Source organism: Oryctolagus cuniculus, chromosome 7 (genome assembly GCF_964237555.1).
Source record: "Oryctolagus cuniculus chromosome 7, mOryCun1.1, whole genome shotgun sequence".
Lineage (NCBI taxonomy): Eukaryota > Metazoa > Chordata > Mammalia > Lagomorpha > Leporidae > Oryctolagus > Oryctolagus cuniculus.
Window position 1 is genome coordinate 147,579,129 of NC_091438.1, and position 19,653 is coordinate 147,598,781.

Consider the following 19,653-nt stretch of genomic DNA (forward strand, 5'->3'; position numbering starts at 1 on the left):
TTGTCCCCCCGTTTTCGTTCTCGCGCCGAGGCCCCGGGGTGGGGGTGGGGATGGGCTGGGGGTGGCTTCGGCCTCGTCCGGCCGCGCAGCTGTGGGCCTAGCCCCGCCGCGGCGCCTCCTCGCGCTAGCTCATCCTCCTCCCGCCCCTCGGGCCCCCTGTCCCGCGGGGCGGCCCGCCGGGCGCCCTCTGCTCGGCCTGCCGGCGCCGGCCGTGCTTTTCCCGCCTCCGCCCGCTCGCTCCATGCGGCCGGGCCCGGCGGAGAGGCTGCGACGCCCACGGCCCCATCGCCGCTCCGCGCGCGAGCCGCCGGGCTCGGGTCTCGGCCGGCCTCGGCGCGAGCGGGCCGTGCGGGGCCCCGGGACGGGCCTGACGGGGTGCGGAGCCCGGGGCTACCTGAGAACGGGAGAAAACTTTTGTGTGAGCGAAGCCGAGAGGCCGATTTCTGTGGGAAGCCTCCCTCCCCTCCCCCACTCTGCATGTTTCGAGCCGAGATTTGAAGGAAAAAATGACTACTAGAGGCCGTGAAACTTAGGCTTCCCGCGGCGCCCGACGTGGTTCATTCTAAGAATGTCCCCGGCGCCCCGAACGGGGAAGGCGATTCTTTCTCTTCTGCGGCAGCGACCGCCTTGCCAGAGCCGGGAAATGGAAGCCGAGGGGTTCTTGAAAGGCTCGGTCCTTGCGTGCTGAACCTGTGTGAGATTTCTGCTGTCCTCGGGAGACTGGATTTGTGGCTCCCGAGTCAGTCGTAGGGCCAGGGCTTGACGCTCCCGGGCCGTGACATAACCGTTAGTTTTCATTTCGTCGGTTCTTCTCGAGCCCGTCTCTTAACGTGGAGAATTTATTTGCACAGAGATGTGCAGAAAAAGAAAGGCAGGCAGGAGCTAGCGCTGGCTTCCCGAATCTCCCAGCAGCCCTTTTAAAATCTTAATGAGATTTTTTTTTTTTTTTTTTTACTTTTTGCAAAAATGCTCAAGATCAAATGACTGCAGTCACGTTAGTCTATTTGCTGCATCCAGAAATATGGTTTGGCTGTGTGGCATCGAGTTCAATGGACATGAGTTTTAAATGGTCTCGTATGACACGAACGTCTTTGTATTTGGCTTGAGACATTTTTCCTTGATCTGAAGATTTTTCTGGACTCTAATTATCTTTTTTTGTTCTTAAAGTTTTACAAACTGTTTCTGACTTTTAACCAATTTCAATATCAACTTGTGGAGCCTTTGCAGTGAAATGGTAGTCATAAATATTTGTCTGTGCTTAATACAGATGTCTTTTTGCTTTACACCTGTTTAAAAAAACACCTTAGTACTTGTTCATTGAACTTTTCTGTTAAAAATTTGCCTGTTTCCTGTGACTAATAGTATTCCCATTAGTAGTGTAATGCTGTCAGGGTCTTATGATACCGAGAACTTCTGATGATCTTACCACAGTGTTTGGGGATGGGGCAGCATGGAATAAAAGAACTATTAGTAACAAAGATTTCGGGTCCTAGTGTGCATCTTCGTAGAAGTAGGTTGTGTTAATCAGCAAGCGTATTCATTTCATACAATATAGTTTCTTGATCAAAAGTTGCAGTTTCAAATGTTTATGGTTTTGCTAGTTCATCAGAATTTGCTGCTTGCCTTGAGAAACACTCATCTGCTCAGCATTTAGCCAGTATGTGTCTGTATAGACATGAGAAGACTGTCAAGTCTTAATAATGTTTTGTGATCATGAGAAACCGTGTTATTGTGTATCTCATTTTCAGAGCAACACTTTATGCATTTTCTTTTCTTCCTACTCTATCACTCCTTCCCTTCTTGGTCTTCCTCCCTCTTTCATTAACTTCAACTAAATGTCAGTGGAAAATGAAAAGTTGCTTAAAGCCAGAAAACTGCGCCTGGTGCATTTTCACAGTGTCTGATGAGCAGTCTGGAAGTGTGGTTTATCTGATGGGTCTTAGTGCTTTTTAGGTGACTTGCATTTTCTTTATAGCCGACTAGGTATCTTGAATTTTATCAAAAGTAGGCTTTTTCTTGAGATCCACCTTCATGTCTTTTATTTCAGTATGTGTTGCAATATCTTTATTCTGCTGCCTGTTATCTTCCAGCACATTGTAATGTCACCTCAGACAAATGTATGTTAATCCCCTAGCTTTTAAGACAGTGTAGAGACTGGCCTTGTATCTTATTATTCTTTTCAGGAAATTGGTCCATTTCAGCATTAGATACAGGCCGAACATACAAAATGATTTTTGGTAGGGTAGTCTGTGATACCTGACCAAGTTTGTCCTAATTAGGTAATGTTTGTTGAAATTATGTGGGTAAGGTTAGTTGGCCATTCTTCGATGTTTTTGTATCTTTATTTTACTGACGTGAAAAATTCAACATGTACTCATGCTTTTTTTTTTTTATTGAGAAGCAACCTCAACTGTAGCTCACTATTTTATGTGGACTTAAAACAATTGTTTAGCTCTTAAAATTGGTCATTTTTTCTTTTAAATCTGTGAATGGGAGTAGCAAATTAATCTTAGAACAAAAATCATTGTCAAAGTTGTGTTTTTTATTTTTGTTTTAAGTGAGACGGAGAAAACCCAAACCATCAGCACGTTGAACTAGAGACAATAGTGCACTTATTCCACACTATACTGTATTTGAAGCAGAGCTAGGAAAATTTGAGTCTTTAAACTTAATTAAATGGCCTGTGGGTGTTCATTCTGCTTTTAAACAAAACTTACAAACTGTATAAGAATGGAGAGCTGAGGGGCTTTTAGGATTTTGTGGTGATTTGTTGATCTGCTCACCAGGGCACAGCAGCTGCTTTTGTTAATCAGCTATTCTACCTTCAGTAAATTAAAGCCTTTACTTGACCGAGTGTACATGAAGTTCCTTAAACGTCTAATGCTTCCATGTACATTGTCTGTAGTTTTTACACAATTATTATTGCAAATTTAGGTCAGATGCATCACAAAAGGCATAAAGTATTATTTTGATAGAGGTTATTAGCAGCATGTATACAAATTAGTTTAGATAAATCATGCATTGTCCTACAAACTAGTTATTTCTGGCTTAATGTAATATAGCTCCTGAATTTTTTCCAGCAGCATAATAAAATGGCTAATCAGGTGAATGGTAATGCGGTACAGTTAAAAGAAGAGGAAGAGCCAATGGATACTTCCAGTGTAACTCACACAGAACACTACAAGACACTGATAGAGGCAGGCCTCCCACAGAAGGTGGCAGAAAGACTTGATGAAATATTTCAGACAGGTATAATATGCATTTCTTGTTTCTGACTGGTTATGAAAGTGAGGGCAAACCACTTTGAATTTTACAGATTTTTTAAGGTTAAATAATACTTATTGTTTCTGATCTGTGTAGAGCTGAATGTTTGTTACTTTGCCTTCACTGAGGGCATATTGGGTTTCACTTTGATATTATTTTGAAGCCTTCTTCAACTATGCAGTCTTAGTTGTTTCAGAACAGTACATCAATTTGAGATTTATCGCCAATGAAAATTATGTTTCAGCACACCAAATTTTGTATTTTTTTTCTTAATCTAAATCAGTCATCATTTTGCTTTTACTTTTCTACTTTTAGCTTCTTAAAGTGATTGTTAAATCAGCTTAGGTCTGATTAGGTGGTGTAATAAGAGGAATAGTTAGAATATATTGTCTGAAACGATAATAAATGTTAGACTCTTGGAGAGGTTGTGGCCTGTCTTGTTTCTAATAGACAGAAATCCACATCTCTCTGTAATTTGGAATTGTTTGGTTTTGTTAACAGCTGCTTTAAAAAAAAAAATCCAGAAGTCTCATGGTTATGTGCTTAAGCAAATTTGAACATCTTAATATGGCTGGTTGTGAGTGGTTTGAAGTTTTAAAGAGGGAGAGAAATATTTACCCTTAGGGAGCATTGTTCATAAATAAATGTGTCCTCCTCCTTTGGGGCCATAGATGGAAACTTTTCTTCCTCTGTGTTTTGTGTGCCTATCTAGATTCTGTGAGAGAGAGAGAGAGAGAATTGTTCACTCACAAGTGTGTCTTAAGTACAGTAGTAACAAACAGATGCTTTTTTGTTCTTAAAACTTTTTTTTTTTTTTTTTAATCAGGGAAGCTCAGGATAATTTTAGGCACTAGAATGACTTATAAAAGTGACTCCTGGATGATGGTCCCATTTGAACATCAGTCCTCAGGAACTTTCTGTGACACTCTGTCAAAGAGAATTGGCAGTGTTCTGCTTAGAGATGCTCTTTTGTAGAGTGTTTCGTTATGGATAAGAGGCGAATGGTTTGGGTAAAGGTTTGGGTAAAGGCTTGGATTGACAAAATGGATTGATGGGTTTCTTGAGTTGTGGCTTTGGGTGGTGGTATGAAATATTCAAGTAAGGAACCTCCAGTTATTTAGGCATGCTCATTTTGAGCTTTTAAGACAAATCATGACAACATTTGTTAAAGTAACTTTGCAAGTGGCATTACATTTATTTAAAATTTATTTGCTGTGTGGAATAAAGTTCTTTTTCGCTTTACTAAAATGGAGTCACTTTTGATGTTAGTTCATATGGACTTGGGGGTTTTAATCTGTTAAATATTTCTATTTTCCATTGGATCAATTCTGAAACATTCCTTACATATACATACTGAAATTAAAGACAAATTTTGTTAAACTTAGTAGATGTTGTGTGTGCTCCGTATTTAGAATGCAGTGCGTGTATTTTCTGTATAGTCGACTTGTAGGCCTTCATTGCCATTTGGAAAAGATTGTCATTTATTGACAGTCTGTTGTGAACGCCACAGCATCTTTTAAATCTCATCTTGTTATCTCAGAACAAAGAATGGCTTAATAAATGACTTTCAGAATTGATTAATCAAGCTGCACTTGCAGTTGTAGAAGAGTTTGAAATTATGCCTTTCCACATTCTGACTGCAGCAAAGTAGATGCTCAGATAAACAAACGCATTTCGGTTTATCTTTGGTACTAAAAAGGAGAAGTCTTTGATACTTTTTGGAGAGTGGAAAGAATTAGTAAATAAAATTGGTTCTCATGTGTTCCCCTACTTCCTATGTGGATAATAACTTTTAACAATCTAGAATTTGAAGGTTTATCCTTGGTAAATATAGCGTATTCTTGCCACTCTGATATAAATCAGAACTTTTTATATGAATGCTTAGTTTTTCATATATCAGGTTGAATTTTCAAGAATCTCACATTTGGGGAGTTGGAAATGGGTATCAGAGTTGTTATTATTTTTTAATGGATGTGGGGATTGAAATGAATGATTATGGCTGTTGACATTTTATCTTTTGTAGTCAACCATTCTATAAAGTATTTATATATCTACATATATGCATAATAAATGAAAATGTAGTTTATTAGTGATAGTATTGAATAACAATTTTTGACTAAATGTCACTCAGCAGTTTAGGTTACCCCTTTTGTGGCAATAATGTCACTTCTTTTCAATTTCATTTTTAGGATTGGTAGCTTATGTCGATCTTGATGAAAGAGCAATTGATGCTCTCAGGGAATTTAATGAAGAAGGAGCTCTGTCTGTACTGCAACAGTTCAAGGAAAGTGACTTATCACATGTTCAGGTAAGGCCGTTACTCAGAAATACCTTTGAAGGATAAGTGATCTGAATTTATTTTACTATTACAGTGATTTTTTTTCTCTTGTTTTGGAAAGTTTTTTTTATTATGACTATTTCTGCCTTTTTTTTTTTTTAAAGAGTAGTTTAAAGGAAAAAAGATCTGCTTGTGGCTAAGAGCTTCAGAAGCACAAATAAAAAGCAAGAGTCTCCCCTTACCCCTTGTGCAGTAAGTTATATTAAAAACTTAAAGTCAGGGTTTGATGATTGTTACTGTTGGATTTTTGCATGTGTAAATTACTCAGATTTTTAACATTTTTGGGTTACCTGATCCTGTTTTATTATCTTGGAGAGAGCTAATATAGATGGAGGAATAGTTTTAGCTATCTGGCACAGATAGTATAGATTCAGTTAAATACCAGCAAATGGAAGACTGTTTGCCCAGTGCTCCCTGAGGAAGGTAAGCTCCCTGAGGTCTAGCCTGTCTTACTATTCTCTGCTCTAGTCTCACACAATTCAGCAAATGTTTGTTGAATGAGTAAATATTTTGTTAAAATTCTGCCAATCTTCTGAAATGTAAATTTATATATTTGATTATTTCTGGTGATTCTTTTTATTGAATTACTTGTCTGTTCTAGAACAAAAGTGCTTTTTTATGTGGAGTTATGAAGACCTACAGGCAAAGAGAGAAACAGGGGAGCAAGGTGCAAGAGTCCACAAAGGGACCTGATGAAGCAAAAATCAAGGTAAAACTTGACTGAGAATTATAATGAAGTTAAATTTAATTTAATGATGACTTCAAGTGCTTCTTTGCATTTCTTCTCAAAATAGTGTTTTTTTTTTTGTTTTTTTTTTTTTTTTTTTTTTTTTTAAGATTTATTTGTTTATTTGAAAGGCAGAGTTACAGAGAGAGGAAGAGACAGAGAGATCCTCCATCTGCTGGTTCACTCCCCATATGGCCACCACAGTCAGGATTGGGCTGATCCAAACCCAGAAGCTTCCTCCTGGTCTCCCACATGGGTGCGGGAGCCAAGCATTTGTGCCATCCTCCACTGCTTTCCCAGGCATGTTAGGATCACAAGCGGAGCAGACAGGACTGGCGCCCTTAAGAGAAGTAGGTGGCAGCTTTGCCTGCTATGTCACAGCAGTGCCCCCTCAAAACAGTTTTTATAGTTCCTTAGTTTTGTTTTAAACTAGTGTTAGAGAGGAGACTCTAAGGGAATTTACATAAAGAGAATTATTTGGGTGGAAGGTATACACATGTATGTGTGACAAAGCCTTCATTCTGACGCTGCCACATTGCTGGTTCTGGAAATGAATGACATGTGCTTGCTATTGCTTCTTATAGCAGTTTCTCGGATTGATCCAACAATGTCTCTTGGTTCAGTTTCTTTCCAGGCACTTTGTTCTTTTCTGTTGGTGAGGAGCTGTTATAACTGCTTTTCTCCTTTTGAGGTTTTTCGTTTGTTTGTTTGTTTGTTTTTAAGATTTATTTATTTATTTGAGAGGCAGAGTTACAGAGGGTCAGAGGCAGAGAGAAAGGTCTTCCATCCGCTCTTTCACTCCTCAAATGGCTACAACAGCCTGAACTGGGCTGATCTGAAGCCAGGAGCCAGGAGCTTCTTCTGGTTCTCCCATGTGGGTGCTGGGCCCAAGGACTTGGGCCATCTTCTGCTGCTTTCCCAGGGCCATAGCAGTGCCCATATGGGATGTTGGCATTGCAGGTGGCCACTTTACCCACCACAGCTCACCTCCTTTTGCATTTTTAGCTGCCTCACTTTATTTGTAAAATGGGAATAGTGTTAGTACTACCTCATAGAGTTACTGTGAGGGTTAGATGTAAAAGGGACTATATTTAACTATGGACCATTATTATTATTACCATTTTTATTATTTAGATTGAGACTGGTGGACTTCATTCCCTAGTTAAATGGATGTTAATGACTTGCTGCAGTGATAGACTTTTTAAATTTGAAATAGTTATTTAATATTGGAAGTTGTTTATATGGGTGGCTTATATTTTAGACAGGCTATATTACTTACAGTTACTGTCATATAACTGCCTTCTTATAGAGACCCTTTGTACCTATTTTTTCCTTATTTGTCAATGATGTAAGATTATAAGGTTTTTAAATTATTAAATGTGAAAATTCTTGAGGTAATAGCCTATTAAAAGAAAAATCAGAACTTATTACTGTTCATTGAATAGGCCTATATTTTGTTTCCCTAAAACTGAATCTATGCTCTAGATAAGGCATTTTTATAGATGTAATGTATATGTATGTATGTATATATAGAGCATATTATTCAAATCATGCATAGTATGTCTGATTTTACATTACATGAATTTTTATGTTTAAAAATGGAGAGCTGTGTTTGAATCAAAGGTAGAAGAATGGAGGGCCTACGGCATGCATCCCTGTGGAATCTTGATGTGCACTGAAATTCATGATATCTAAAAACTCTTGTTGCTTTGACATTGTAATTTTAAGTACCTGAAGTGTAAAATTCTCCTCTTTCTTGTAGATTGCCTTTCTGTGTTTGCTCATGTGTCTTCCATAAGCCTTTCATATAATGTTGCATCATTTGTGACATAACATAAGCTTTTTGAGGACGAGGACATTTTCTTCTTTTCTGTGATTGTTTTAATATCTAATACAATGTTTTGGGGGAAGGTTGGCATTCAGGAAACAAGGTGTTATTGGTTTGAAACATGAATATATTCATTTGTTGGTTGCCAGGTATTTTGAGTCATACTATGTGAGATTGTCTAGTTCGCATGGAGTAGCATGATTATGAAACAAATACAAGATCAAGCAAAATAGAGGCTAAATTCAGGAATTTAGAGTGTGATAAGAGTCAATAGTAACAAGTAGGGAGATGGATTTGAGTGATAGGAAATGAGAAGAATCAGAGGTTAGGGCTTCTGATTTTTATTTTTTATTTTTTTTTAAGATTTATTTATTTGGAAGGCAGAATTACAGAGAGAGGAGAGACATGCACTGGTTCATTCCCCAGAAGGCCTCAATGGCCAGGGCTGGGCCAAGCTGAAAGTAGGAGCCTGGAACTCCATCTGCGTCTCCCACATGGGAGTCAGGGGCCCCAGGACTTGGGCCATCTTCCACTGCTTTTCCAGGCATATTAGCAGAGGGCTAGATTGGAAGTGGAACAACTGAGACTTGAACCAGTGCCCATGTGAGATGCTGATTTCGCAGGTGGCAGCTTAACCCACTGGACCACAATGCCAGCCCTGTACTACTGATTTTTTTTTTTTAAGGGTAGAGGACGTCTTATTTAAAAAAAAAATCACCTGTGGAAATAAGTATAAAGCCAATAAGAGATGAAAGCAGTCTAATTGAGGTATAAGGAATAAAAGATGAGGAATACCATGTTACCTGAGTACAAATAAGTAGAGTGGGTCAGTTTATGCATAATTTTTAACTATCTTTGTTCATTTTTCCCTGTTCTCATTTACAAAAAAAAAAGTGGTATGTGCTTGGAGCTTTAGTTAGCCTATAACGTTTCTCATTAAATGTATGGAAAGGAACAGTAAAATACAGTAAGAGAGGAACCATGGTGACTTTTATTTTTTTTGGAGGAGTGATCTTTAGAAAACATCTATGTATTAATTAGTGTGTGTCTGTGGTTATCTCTAGGCCTTACTTGAAAGGACTGGTTATACCCTAGATGTGACCACAGGACAGAGGAAGTATGGTGGTCCTCCGCCAGACAGTGTGTACTCTGGTGTGCAGCCTGGGATTGGAACAGAGGTAAGTGTTCTCTAGTTCTTTGCCAAAATTTTGCAATTTATAAACTGTCTACTGTACGATGGGGGAAATACTTGATTGCTTTTGAAGTTAGCTATTATTATACATCTTTTTGCTGATTTTATACATATTTAACAGTCATCTTGGGCAAGGATAATCTTGTGACTAGTAGATAACCAAACACCTTAAAAGGAATATGGAGGAACTGGTGTGGGTAAAGCCACTGCTTGCAATTCCAGCATCCCATATGGCACCAGTGTGTGTCCTGGGTGCTCCACTTCTGATCCAACTCCATGCTGATGGCTTGGGAAAAAAGGGCAGCAGAAGATGGCCTGGGTGTTTGGGTCCCTGGTACACCCACACGGTGAGACCTGGATGAAGCTCCTGTCTGCTGATTTGGCCTGGCTCAGCCCTGTCATTGCAGCCATCTGGGAGTTTTGTGGGCCTTCTGCAACCTATGGGTTGGCCATTCCCCACCACTAATTTACTGAGAGACATTATAGGTGGTAGTGGGTTGCACAAGGGAAGGATGTGGAATCAGAAAAGATTGGTCCATACTTGAACAATGAAGAACTTCGTTCTTGATCTGTCTCTGCCTATGGGTTTCTCCTTGTGCTTTTAATGTTCCTCTGTTCTAATACTTCCAATGGAGAAAACTGCCAAAAAGTAACCTCTGTTATGGCAAGGATCTTTTCTGAGTTGATTATATTTAGTTTCCAACATAATGCCAGGAACATGGTAGGTAAACAGTATTTAATGAATGATTTATTATGATCTTTTTCTTTGAATACTGAAATTGTGGGCTTCCTTATAACAGAAGATTTAAACTGTATAAAATGATAATTTTAAAGGATTTTCATTAATAGAACAGGCAGTAGCTTCTTTAGATGATGATGTCAGTTCAGTTTTAGGAGGTATTAGATATTTACTAGAGTTAAATATTTAGGAAGTCTTATTAGATAGTTTGAGTTCTAAGAAATCTTAAATTTACTCAGGCTGCCATCTGAGTAACTTTAAATGAAACAATGCCTCATCAAGATTGTTAAGAATGTCATGCTCTTAAAAGCCAAAAGTTAATTTTCAAGTAAGTAAAAAATATTATTTCTGGTTTGTAAATGGGTAAGCAAAGATGGCAGCATTTGCAACAGAACTCTTTAGTTCTATGTCAGAACCAATTCTGGTTTTTCTTTGTGTAGAATGGTCATTGGTCTTTATTTTATGACATTAGTAATTTAATATTCTATTTCTTTTTTTTTTTAATTTTTGACAGGCAGAGTGGACAGTGAGAGAGAGAGAGACAGAGAGAAAGGTCTTCCTTTTGCCGTTGGATCACCCTCCAATGGCTGCCGCGGCCGGCGCACCGTGCTGATCCGAAGCCAGGAGCCAGGCGCTTCTCCTGGTCTCCCATGGGGTGCAGGGCCCAAGGACTTGGGCCATCCTCCACTGCACTCCCTGGCCACAGCAGAGAGCTGGCCTGGAAGAGGGGCAACCGGGACAGAATCCGGCCTATTCTATTTCTTAATATTTAACATTATTAAAAGGAACTCAAGGCCGGCGCCGCAGCTCACTAGGCTAATCCTCCACCTAGCGGCGCCAGCACACCGGGTTCTAGTCCCGGCCGGGGCGCCGGATTCTGTCCCGGTTGCCCCTCTTCCAGGCCAGCTCTCTGCTGTGGCCAGGGAGTGCAGTGGAGGATGGCCCAGGTGCTTGGGCCCTGCACCCCATGGGAGACCAGGAGAAGCGCCTGGCTCCTGGCTTCGGATCAGCACGGTGCGCCGGCCGCGGCAGCCATTGGAGGGTGATCCAACGGCAAAAGGAAGACCTTTCTCTCTGTCTGTCTCTCTCTCACTGTCCACTCTGCCTGTCAAAATAAAAAGGAACTCAAAGCATTTTTTTTTTATTGATACCTGAATCATCTGCATATGATTATTTTGGGGTATTGTGGCAAAGAAGACTAAGCTTAATAATCTTAGGATGCCCATATCCCATATCTGAGTGCCTAGGGTTGAGTCCCACCTCTGCTGTGAACAACTTCTTACAAATGACATCCTGGGAAGGCAACACTGTCCCTGCCTCCCATATGGGAGACCTAGATGGCGTTCCTGGGTCCTGGCTTCAGTATGGCTCTTGGAGCCATTTGGGGAGTAAACTAGTGAAAGATTGTATGGGGGCTCGCCCTGTGGCACAGCGGGTAAACCTGCTGCCTGTGGTGCTGGCATCCCATCTGAGTACTGGTTCGAGTTCCGGCTGCTCCGTTTCCCATCCAGCTCTCTGCTGTGGCCTGAGAAAGCACTGGAAGATAGCCCAAGTCATTGGGCCCCTGCACCCATGTGGGAGACCTGGAAGAGGCTCCTAGCTCCTGGTTATGGATCGGCACAGCTCCTGCCGTTGTGGCCACCTGGGGAGTGAACCAGCGGATGGAAGATAACTCTTTCTCTCTCTGCCTCTCCTCCTCTCTCTGTGTAACTCTGACTTTCAAATAAATAAATGAATGGATAAATAAATAAAACTTTAAAATATTATATTACTTAATGTTATACAAGTGTTGATAGCATTGGAATTGGGACTCTGAGCCCATCTAGGATTTTTCCAGAAGCAAATGTGATTAATGTGGGATATAAATGAATACTGTTTTGGCCTTCTCATTCTCTCATTAACAGCTTCCCCTATCCTCTTAGATGTTTTTCTGCCATGAATCCTTTCAAATTTACATTTATATATTCTATATTTAAAAAAATTTATTTGAAAGCAGAGACAGATTGTCCATCTGCCCACAGATGTCCCCAACAGCGAACTGTGCCAAGCCAAATCCCAGAACTCAGTTTGGGTTTCTTAGATGGGTAGCAGGAACCCAACTACTTGAGCCATCACTTGCTGTCTCCCAGGGTACGTATTTAGCAGGAAGCCAGAATTAGAAGCAGAGTTGGGACGCATATCCAGGCACTGTGATATGGGAGGTGGGCATCCCAAGAGATATCTTCACTGTCCTTTATTTTATATACTTCTATCTAGAACAATGTGGAAACATGGTTCAGCTTTCTTATTTGAATGCCTACAGCATTTTTTCTTAAAGATTTATTTATTTACTTGAATTATACAGAGAGAAGGAGTGGCAGAGAGAGAGGTCTTCCATCTGCTAGTTCACTCCCAGTTGGCCACAACGGCTGGAACTGCACCAATCCGTAGCCAGCAGCCAGGAACTTTTTCTGGGTTTCCAATGCGGGTGCAAGGGCCTAAGGACTTAGGCTATCTTCTACTGCTTTCCCGGGCCATAGCGGAGTGGATCAGAAGAGGAGCAGCTGGGACTCAAACCATTGCCCATATGGGATGCTGGCACTGCAGGCAACAGCTTTATCTGCTATACCAGAGTGCTGGCCCCAGCATTTTTTTTTTTTAATGATTCTAAATTTTGTTCTTAGCATCAGGATTTTTTTTCTCACCATAAACCCCCATATAAAATAAATAGATTTAAAAGTGGAGTTACTCTGCCTTGTAGCCTATTGCACCTCCAAGAGGGAAACACAGTTCGAGAGCAGTTACCCAATAGTATATTAAGAAGCATATTAGTATTTTTCAGTTATTTATAAGAATCAACATACTTTTATGTTCTTCATAGTGCCAGATAACAGCCTGGTGCAAAATTAGTTAGTTAATAATAACATTTCATAATAATTTATAGACGTGAACTTTTTTTTTTTTTAATGACTTATTTATTTATTTGAAAGAGTTACAGAGATGCAGAGACAGAGAGATCTTTCATCTGCTGGTTCATTCCCCAAACGGCTGCAGTGGTTGGGACTGGGCCAGCCCAAAGCCAGAAGCCTCATCAGAGTCTTCCACTTGGGTGCAGGGGCTTAAGGACTTGGGCCATCTTCTGCTGCTTTCCCAGGCACGTTAGCAGGGAGCTGGATCAGAAGTGGAGCAGTCAGGACTCGAACTGGTGCACATGGGATGCTGGCACTGTAGGCTGCGGCTTTACCTACGCCACAGTGCCATCTCTAGATAGGAACTTTTTTAACCTGTTAAGATTTATTTCTGGTGATTTGTTTTTAGTATTGATTTGTTTATGTATTTGAAAGGCAGAGAGGACTCAAGCCAATATGGAATGAAGGTGTATGGATTAACCAGCTGTACCACAATGCCCATCCTATAATGGGGACTTTTTTTTATTTTTGTGTAGATAAGAAGATTGCTGTTATTGTCTGATTTCACTAGACAAATTTCAACAATTTAATAGGATAAAGTGTTTTTAAGTATGGGATTAGAAACCAGTAGTTGCTGTGCTGACTGTAGAAGATGGAGAAACTTCAAAAAGGTCGTGGAAGGGGCCTTTGTTGTACAGAGGATAAAGCCACTGCTTTAATGTTGACATCCCATATCGAAGTGCTGTTTTGAATCCTAGCTACTTTACTTCCAGTCAGGTTCTCCTCTAAAGTGCCTGGTAAGGCTGTGGAGGATGGCCCAAGTGCTTGGACCCCTGTCTTCCATGTGGGATATTTGGATGGAGTTCCTGGCTCTTGGCTTTGCCTGATGCAACTCAGACTTTTGTAGCCATTTGGGGAGTGAGCCAGGGAGTGGAAGATCTCTCTGTCTCTGTCTGCCAGTCTATCTTTCAAGTAAATAAATACTTACATATTTTTTTGAAAGATTTGTGGAAAATAGAATTAGAAAATGTTTATTTTGGTGCAAAGGAATTTTGAAAACTATGCATAGTTCTTTAATAATAGGCATTTCCTTAAACTTTCTGAAGACCCTTCATGTGTATGTGCTTTAAAATTTCTTGCACAGGGGGCCAGTGCCGTGGCTCACTTGGTTAATCCTCCACCTGCGGCGCCGGCATCCCAGATGGGTGCCGGGTTCTAGTCCCGGTTGCTCCTCTTCCAGTCCAGCTCTCTGCTGTGGCCCGGGAAGGCAGTGGAGGATGGCCCAAGTCCTTGGGCCCTGCACCCGCATGGGAGACCAGGAGGAAGCACCTGGCTCCTGGCTTTGGAGCAGTGTAGCACCAGCCAGAGTGGCCATTTGGGGGGTGAACCAATAGAAGGAAGACCTTTCTGTCTGTGTCTCTCACTGTCTATACCTCTACCTGTCAAGTAAATTAAAAAAAAAATTCTTGCACTGGAATAAACTTAATTTAATTCCATTTTTCCATGACCTTTTAGAAGTGCTCATGTTTGTTCTCACTGTACTGCTTCTATGGGAAAAAGGTGCATTTTTCTATATTGTTAATGTTATTACATAGAGTAGATATAGTTGTAGCAGAATCCCTGTATGAGATCACCAGCTAAAGCTAGTCCTGTCAAGTAATTTGTTACAACAAAATCCTGATGTAAAGTTTTTGATTCCATGCATTAAGTTCAATTTTGTGAGACATATTTTCATTTGTTGAAAATTAGTTTGGGACAATAGGGTTCTTAAATGTATTTTGTTGCTGATAAATTCGAATAAATTGCTTTTAATTGGTGTCACTTTGATGCTGTGAGATTTTGAGTTTTTATTTATTTTATGTTTTCTTACAGTTATTAAAAATTTTAAAAATTTATTTGAGGCCGGCGCCGCGGCTCACTAGGCTAATCCTCCGCCTTGCGGCGCCGGCACACCGGGTTCTAGTCCCAGTTGGGGTGCCGGATTCTGTCCCGGTTGCCCCTCTTCCAGGCCAGCTCTCTGCTGTGGCCAGGGAGTGCAGTGGAGGATGGCCCAGGTGCTTGGGCCCTGCACCCCATGGGAGACCAGGATAAGCACCTGGCTCCTGGCTCCTGCCATCGGATCAGCGCGGTGCGCTGGCCGCAGCGCGCCGGCCACGGCGGCCATTGGAGGGTGAACCAACGGCAAAGGAAGACCTTTCTCTCTGTCTCTCTCTCTCTCACTGTCCACTCTGCCTGTCAAAAAAAAAAAAAAATTTTATTTGAAAGATAGACTCCATTAATTGGCTTCTCTTTAGCTTCTTAGTACTAAATGTATAGATATGTTGAAAATAACTTCATGAATGAAAAGAAAACCAGATGAACTGTGTATTCAAAAGCTTTATTTATTTATTTATTTTTTTGAAGATTTGTTTATTTGGAAGACAGTTACAGAGAGAGAAAGAGGGAGGTCAGACAGATCTTCCATCCAGTGAGTCACTCCCCAAATGGCTTCAGTGAGCAGGGCTAGGCCAGGCCAAAGCCAAGAACTTCATTTGGGTCTACCATGTGGGTGCAGAGGCTCAAAGACTTGGGCTATTCTCTGCTGCTTTTCCTAGGCACGATAGCAAGGGGCTGGATTGGAAGTGGAGAGCTGCCATGCCAACATTGCAGGTGGTAGCCTAGCTTGTTTAACCCCAAAAAAGAGTTTTTTAACTGACAAATTGTTTGTTCATATTTGTGGGGTAATGTGACACCTTGGTAAATGTCTACATTATCTAATGTTCACATGTAGTAAGCATATCTATCCTCAAACATTTATCATTTCTGTATGGTAAAAATTCTTTTTTTTTCTTTTAGAATTCTTTTTTTTTTTTTTTAATCATTTCTGTACATTTCTGTAGTCATTCTACTTGTTTAAAACATTTACCCGTGAAAGGAAAGATAGAGTGTTAGGCTACTGTGGGCTTTGAGTTAGTGAATGTATGTGTGTGTTTTTTTTTGTTTTTTTTTGTTTTTTTTTTTTTTTGGTTGTGGTAAGTTTGAATTGTTTGAAAACAGAAGAAACAGTGGGGGGAAAGGGGTGTACTTAAAAAGAAGAGTTGAAGGGAAAAACGATTTGCAGTCTATTTTGAGAAGAAGGTGGTGAGAGGAACTGGGCTTATTTATTGGGGTTAAGGCATTAACCTAGAAAGGACATATAAGAGAAAAAGTAAAAGTAGATATTGAGAAGTTTTTTTTTTTTTTTTTAAGATTTATTGATTTATTTGAAAGAGTTGCACAGAGAGAGGAGGAGAGGCATAGAGAGAGAGAGAGAGAGAGGGAGGGAGGGAGGGAGGGAGGGAGAGAGGTCTTCCATCCACATCCATTGGTTCACTCCCCAGCTGGCCGCAGTGGCCGGAGCTGTGCCGATCAGGAGCCAGAAGCCTCCTCCGGGTCTCCCATGTGGCTGCAGGGGTCTAAGGACTTGGGCCATCTTGCACTGCTTTCCCAGGCCACAGCAGGCTTTACCCACTACGCCACAGCCCAGGCTCCAGATACTGAGAAGTTTTAAGGCTGTAAGTAAGGAATATGAGGAAAGCATTGCCAAGTGATCTCGTTAGAATGAGGCTTAGTGAATGAGGAATGGGAACCTTAAAGAAAAGAAAAGTTGGGGTAGCTGTTGATTTAGCTGTTTGGAAGGCAGAGTGATAGGGAGGTATCTTCTATCTGCTGGTTCACTCCTTAAATGCCCGTAACAGCCAGGGTTGGACCAGGCCAGAACTTTGTCTAGGTCTCCCGTATGAATGACAGGGACCCAAGTCCTTGAGCCATCTTCTGTCACCTTAGATGCATCAGAAGCACAGAGAAGCCAGGACCCGAACCAGCACTCTGATACGGGGTACTGATGTCACAAGCATGACTTAAAGTACTGTGTCATGGGAACCCGGGGCTGTGGTGTAGTGGAAAAAGTAGCAGGTAAAGCCACTGCCTGCAGTGCAGCGTCCCATATGGGCGCTGGTTTGAGACCTGGTTGCTCTACTTCTGATCCAGCTCTCTGGTATGACCTGGGAAAGCAGAAGGTGGCCCAAATGCTTGAGCACCAGCACCCATGTGGGAAACCCGAAGCAGCGTCTGGCTCCTGGTTTCCTATCGGTCCAGCCCTGGCCGTTGCGGCCATTTGGCAAGTGAATCAACGGATGAATGATCTTCTCTCTCTGCCTCTGACTCTGCTTTTTGTAACTCTATTTTTTCAAATAATAAATCTTAAAAAAAAAAAAAAAAGGGCCCCAGGACAGAGGAAAGAAAAAAACTACTGTGTCACAACACTGTCCCCTTTGACTTTAATTTTGATTTACTGTTATTGCAAGCTTATTTTTTTTAATTCAAAGACTTATTTTTTATTTTCATTTTTTTTATTTGTTGAGAGACAAAGCTCTTACATCCGCTGGTTCTTTTCTCAAATGCTGGTAAAAGCCAGAGCTAGGCCAGGCCGAAAAAAAAAAAACAGGAAGTCTGGAACTCGAGTGGTGGGTGGCAGAAACCCAAGCTCTTGAGCCATCTACTCCCTCCCAGGGTGCACAATTAGCAGGAAACTGGATTGGAAGTGGAGCAGCCCAGACTTGAACCAGGCATTTCAGTACGGGATACGGCTAACCCACTGGGGACTTAACCACTGTGCCTAATGCCCTCTCTAGTATCTTATAATTTAATTCTACTCCTTATATAATTTTATAATTATACTGATTGTAAATTATTCATATGAGAAAAAGGTTTTTTCTGCCCCTTTAAGTTTATTGTCTTGATAGAGAAGGAATAGATTGAAATCTGGAATTTCTAAAAAATATCAATGTCATTATTATTTTTTAAGATTTATTTATTGGGGCCGGCGCCGCGGCTCACTAGGCTAATCCTCCGCCTTGTGGCGCCGCCACACCGGGTTCTAGTCCCGGTCGGGGCGCCGGATTCTGTCCCGGTTGCCTCTCTTCCAGGCCAGCTCTCTGCTGTGGCCAGGGAGTGCAGTGGAGGATGGCCCAAGTCCTTGGGCCCTGCACCCCATGGGAGACCAGGATAAGTACCTGGTTCCTGCCATCGGATCAGCGTGGTGCGCCAGCTGCGGCAGCCATTGGAGGGTGAACCAATGGCAAAAGGAAGACCTTTCTCTTTGTCTCTCTTTCTCACTGTCCACTCTGCCTCTCAAAAAAATAAAAAAAAATAAAGTGGCGCCATGCTCACTTAGTTAATCCTCCGCCTGTGGTGCCAGCATCCCATATGGGCGCCGGGTTCTAGTCCCCTCATCTTCCAGTCCAGCTCTGCTGTGGCCCAGGAGGGCAGTGGAAGATGGCCCAGGTGCTTGGGCCCCTGTACCCACATGGAGACCAGGAGGAAGCACCTGGCTCATGGCTTTGGATCGGCACAGCACTGGCTGTAGTGGCCATTTGGGGGGGTGAACCAACGGAAGGAAGACTTTTCTGTCTCTCTTTCTCACTGTCTACCTGTAAAAAAAAAAAAAAAAATTATTTATTTACTTGAGAAGCAGAATTACCAAGGAAGAGACAGCTGGTCTACTCCCCAAAGGACACAATGGCCAGAGCCAGGCCGATATGATACCAGGATCCAAGAGCTTCCTCCATGTCCCCCAGGTGGGTGCAGGGCCTAAGCACTTGGGCCAGCCTGCACTGCCAGGCTATCAGCAGGGAGATGTGAGGTGAGAATACTTGGGAATAGCCATGTCAGTTTTTATTTAAGCTACTGCTTGCAGTGCTGGCATTCCATATCAGTTTGAGTCCTGGCTACTCTGCTTCTGATTCAGGTCCCTACTAATGTGCCTGGGAAAGCAGCAGAAGATGGCCAAGTATTTGGGCCCCTGCCGCCCACGTAGGATGGAGTTCCAGGCTTTTGGGTTTGGCTTGGCCCAGCCTGGGCCATTGGGGTCATATGGGAAGTGAACTAGTGGATGGAAGCTCTCTTCTGTCTCTCTGACTCTGTCACTCTGCCTTTCAAATAAAATAAATAAATCTTTAAAAAAATCCTAAGATCATTATAATAAAATTAGGATTCATTCTGTAAGTCAACTGCTAGATTCATATTATTACCATTCTTCTTTAACGATCTTCTACCTCCACCTCCTGCAAATAGGGGCAGTTATGCTTTATAGTTCAAAAAGCAAATGCTTATGTTGGATTCTAATAACAAAGTTTTATTTCAGGTCTTTGTTGGTAAAATACCCAGAGATTTATACGAGGATGAATTGGTGCCTCTCTTTGAGAAGGCTGGTCCAATTTGGGATCTGCGTCTTATGATGGATCCACTGTCTGGGCAGAACAGAGGGTACGCATTTATCACCTTCTGTGGAAAGGAAGCTGCACAGGAAGCTGTGAAACTGGTATGTGATAAATAAACATCCATTGTTTAGCAAGCTATTATTTGAGAGAATAAACTCAATTAAGAATGTTTGCAGTTAGTGTTGTCTCATTTTCTTTAATTGTTCCTTTGAATGTTTTTATATTCTTAGTTGGTATATGGCCTTTGCTTTAGTTTTTATGACTCTAAAATAAATATATTTAAGAAATAATGTATTTTAGAAAGTCATGATTTTGAGAAGTTATCCATTAAGATTGATTAGTATCAAAAATTTTATTCAGATATTTGATTCCTTAAATTCTCTGTTGGTTTTTAGAAAGTTGTCAACTTTTGTTGTTAAACTTCAGGATGGGAGTCTT

At 41.4% G+C, this 19,653-nt stretch overlaps 1 protein-coding gene across 6 annotated transcripts in view; it reads left to right on the forward strand.

Moving 5' to 3' along the window:
* The window catches only part of HNRNPR (heterogeneous nuclear ribonucleoprotein R), a 35,455-nt gene that overhangs the window by 241 nt on the left and 15,561 nt on the right, over positions 1–19,653 (forward strand). For 2 of the 6 annotated variants that reach the window (XM_070079105.1, XM_051857970.2), the window contains exons 2-6: positions 3,084–3,249; positions 5,454–5,572; positions 6,204–6,311; positions 9,222–9,335; positions 19,140–19,316. In XM_070079105.1, coding sequence (XP_069935206.1) covers positions 3,093–3,249; positions 5,454–5,572; positions 6,204–6,311; positions 9,222–9,335; positions 19,140–19,316 — 675 coding nt within the window. In that variant the 5' untranslated portion in view covers positions 3,084–3,092. Of the gene's footprint in view, positions 1–3,080; positions 3,250–5,453; positions 5,573–6,203; positions 6,312–9,221; positions 9,336–19,139; positions 19,317–19,653 lie in introns of all 6 variants that reach the window. The other 4 variants (XM_070079106.1, XM_051857968.2, XM_051857972.2 and 1 more) reach the window with 2 other exon arrangements.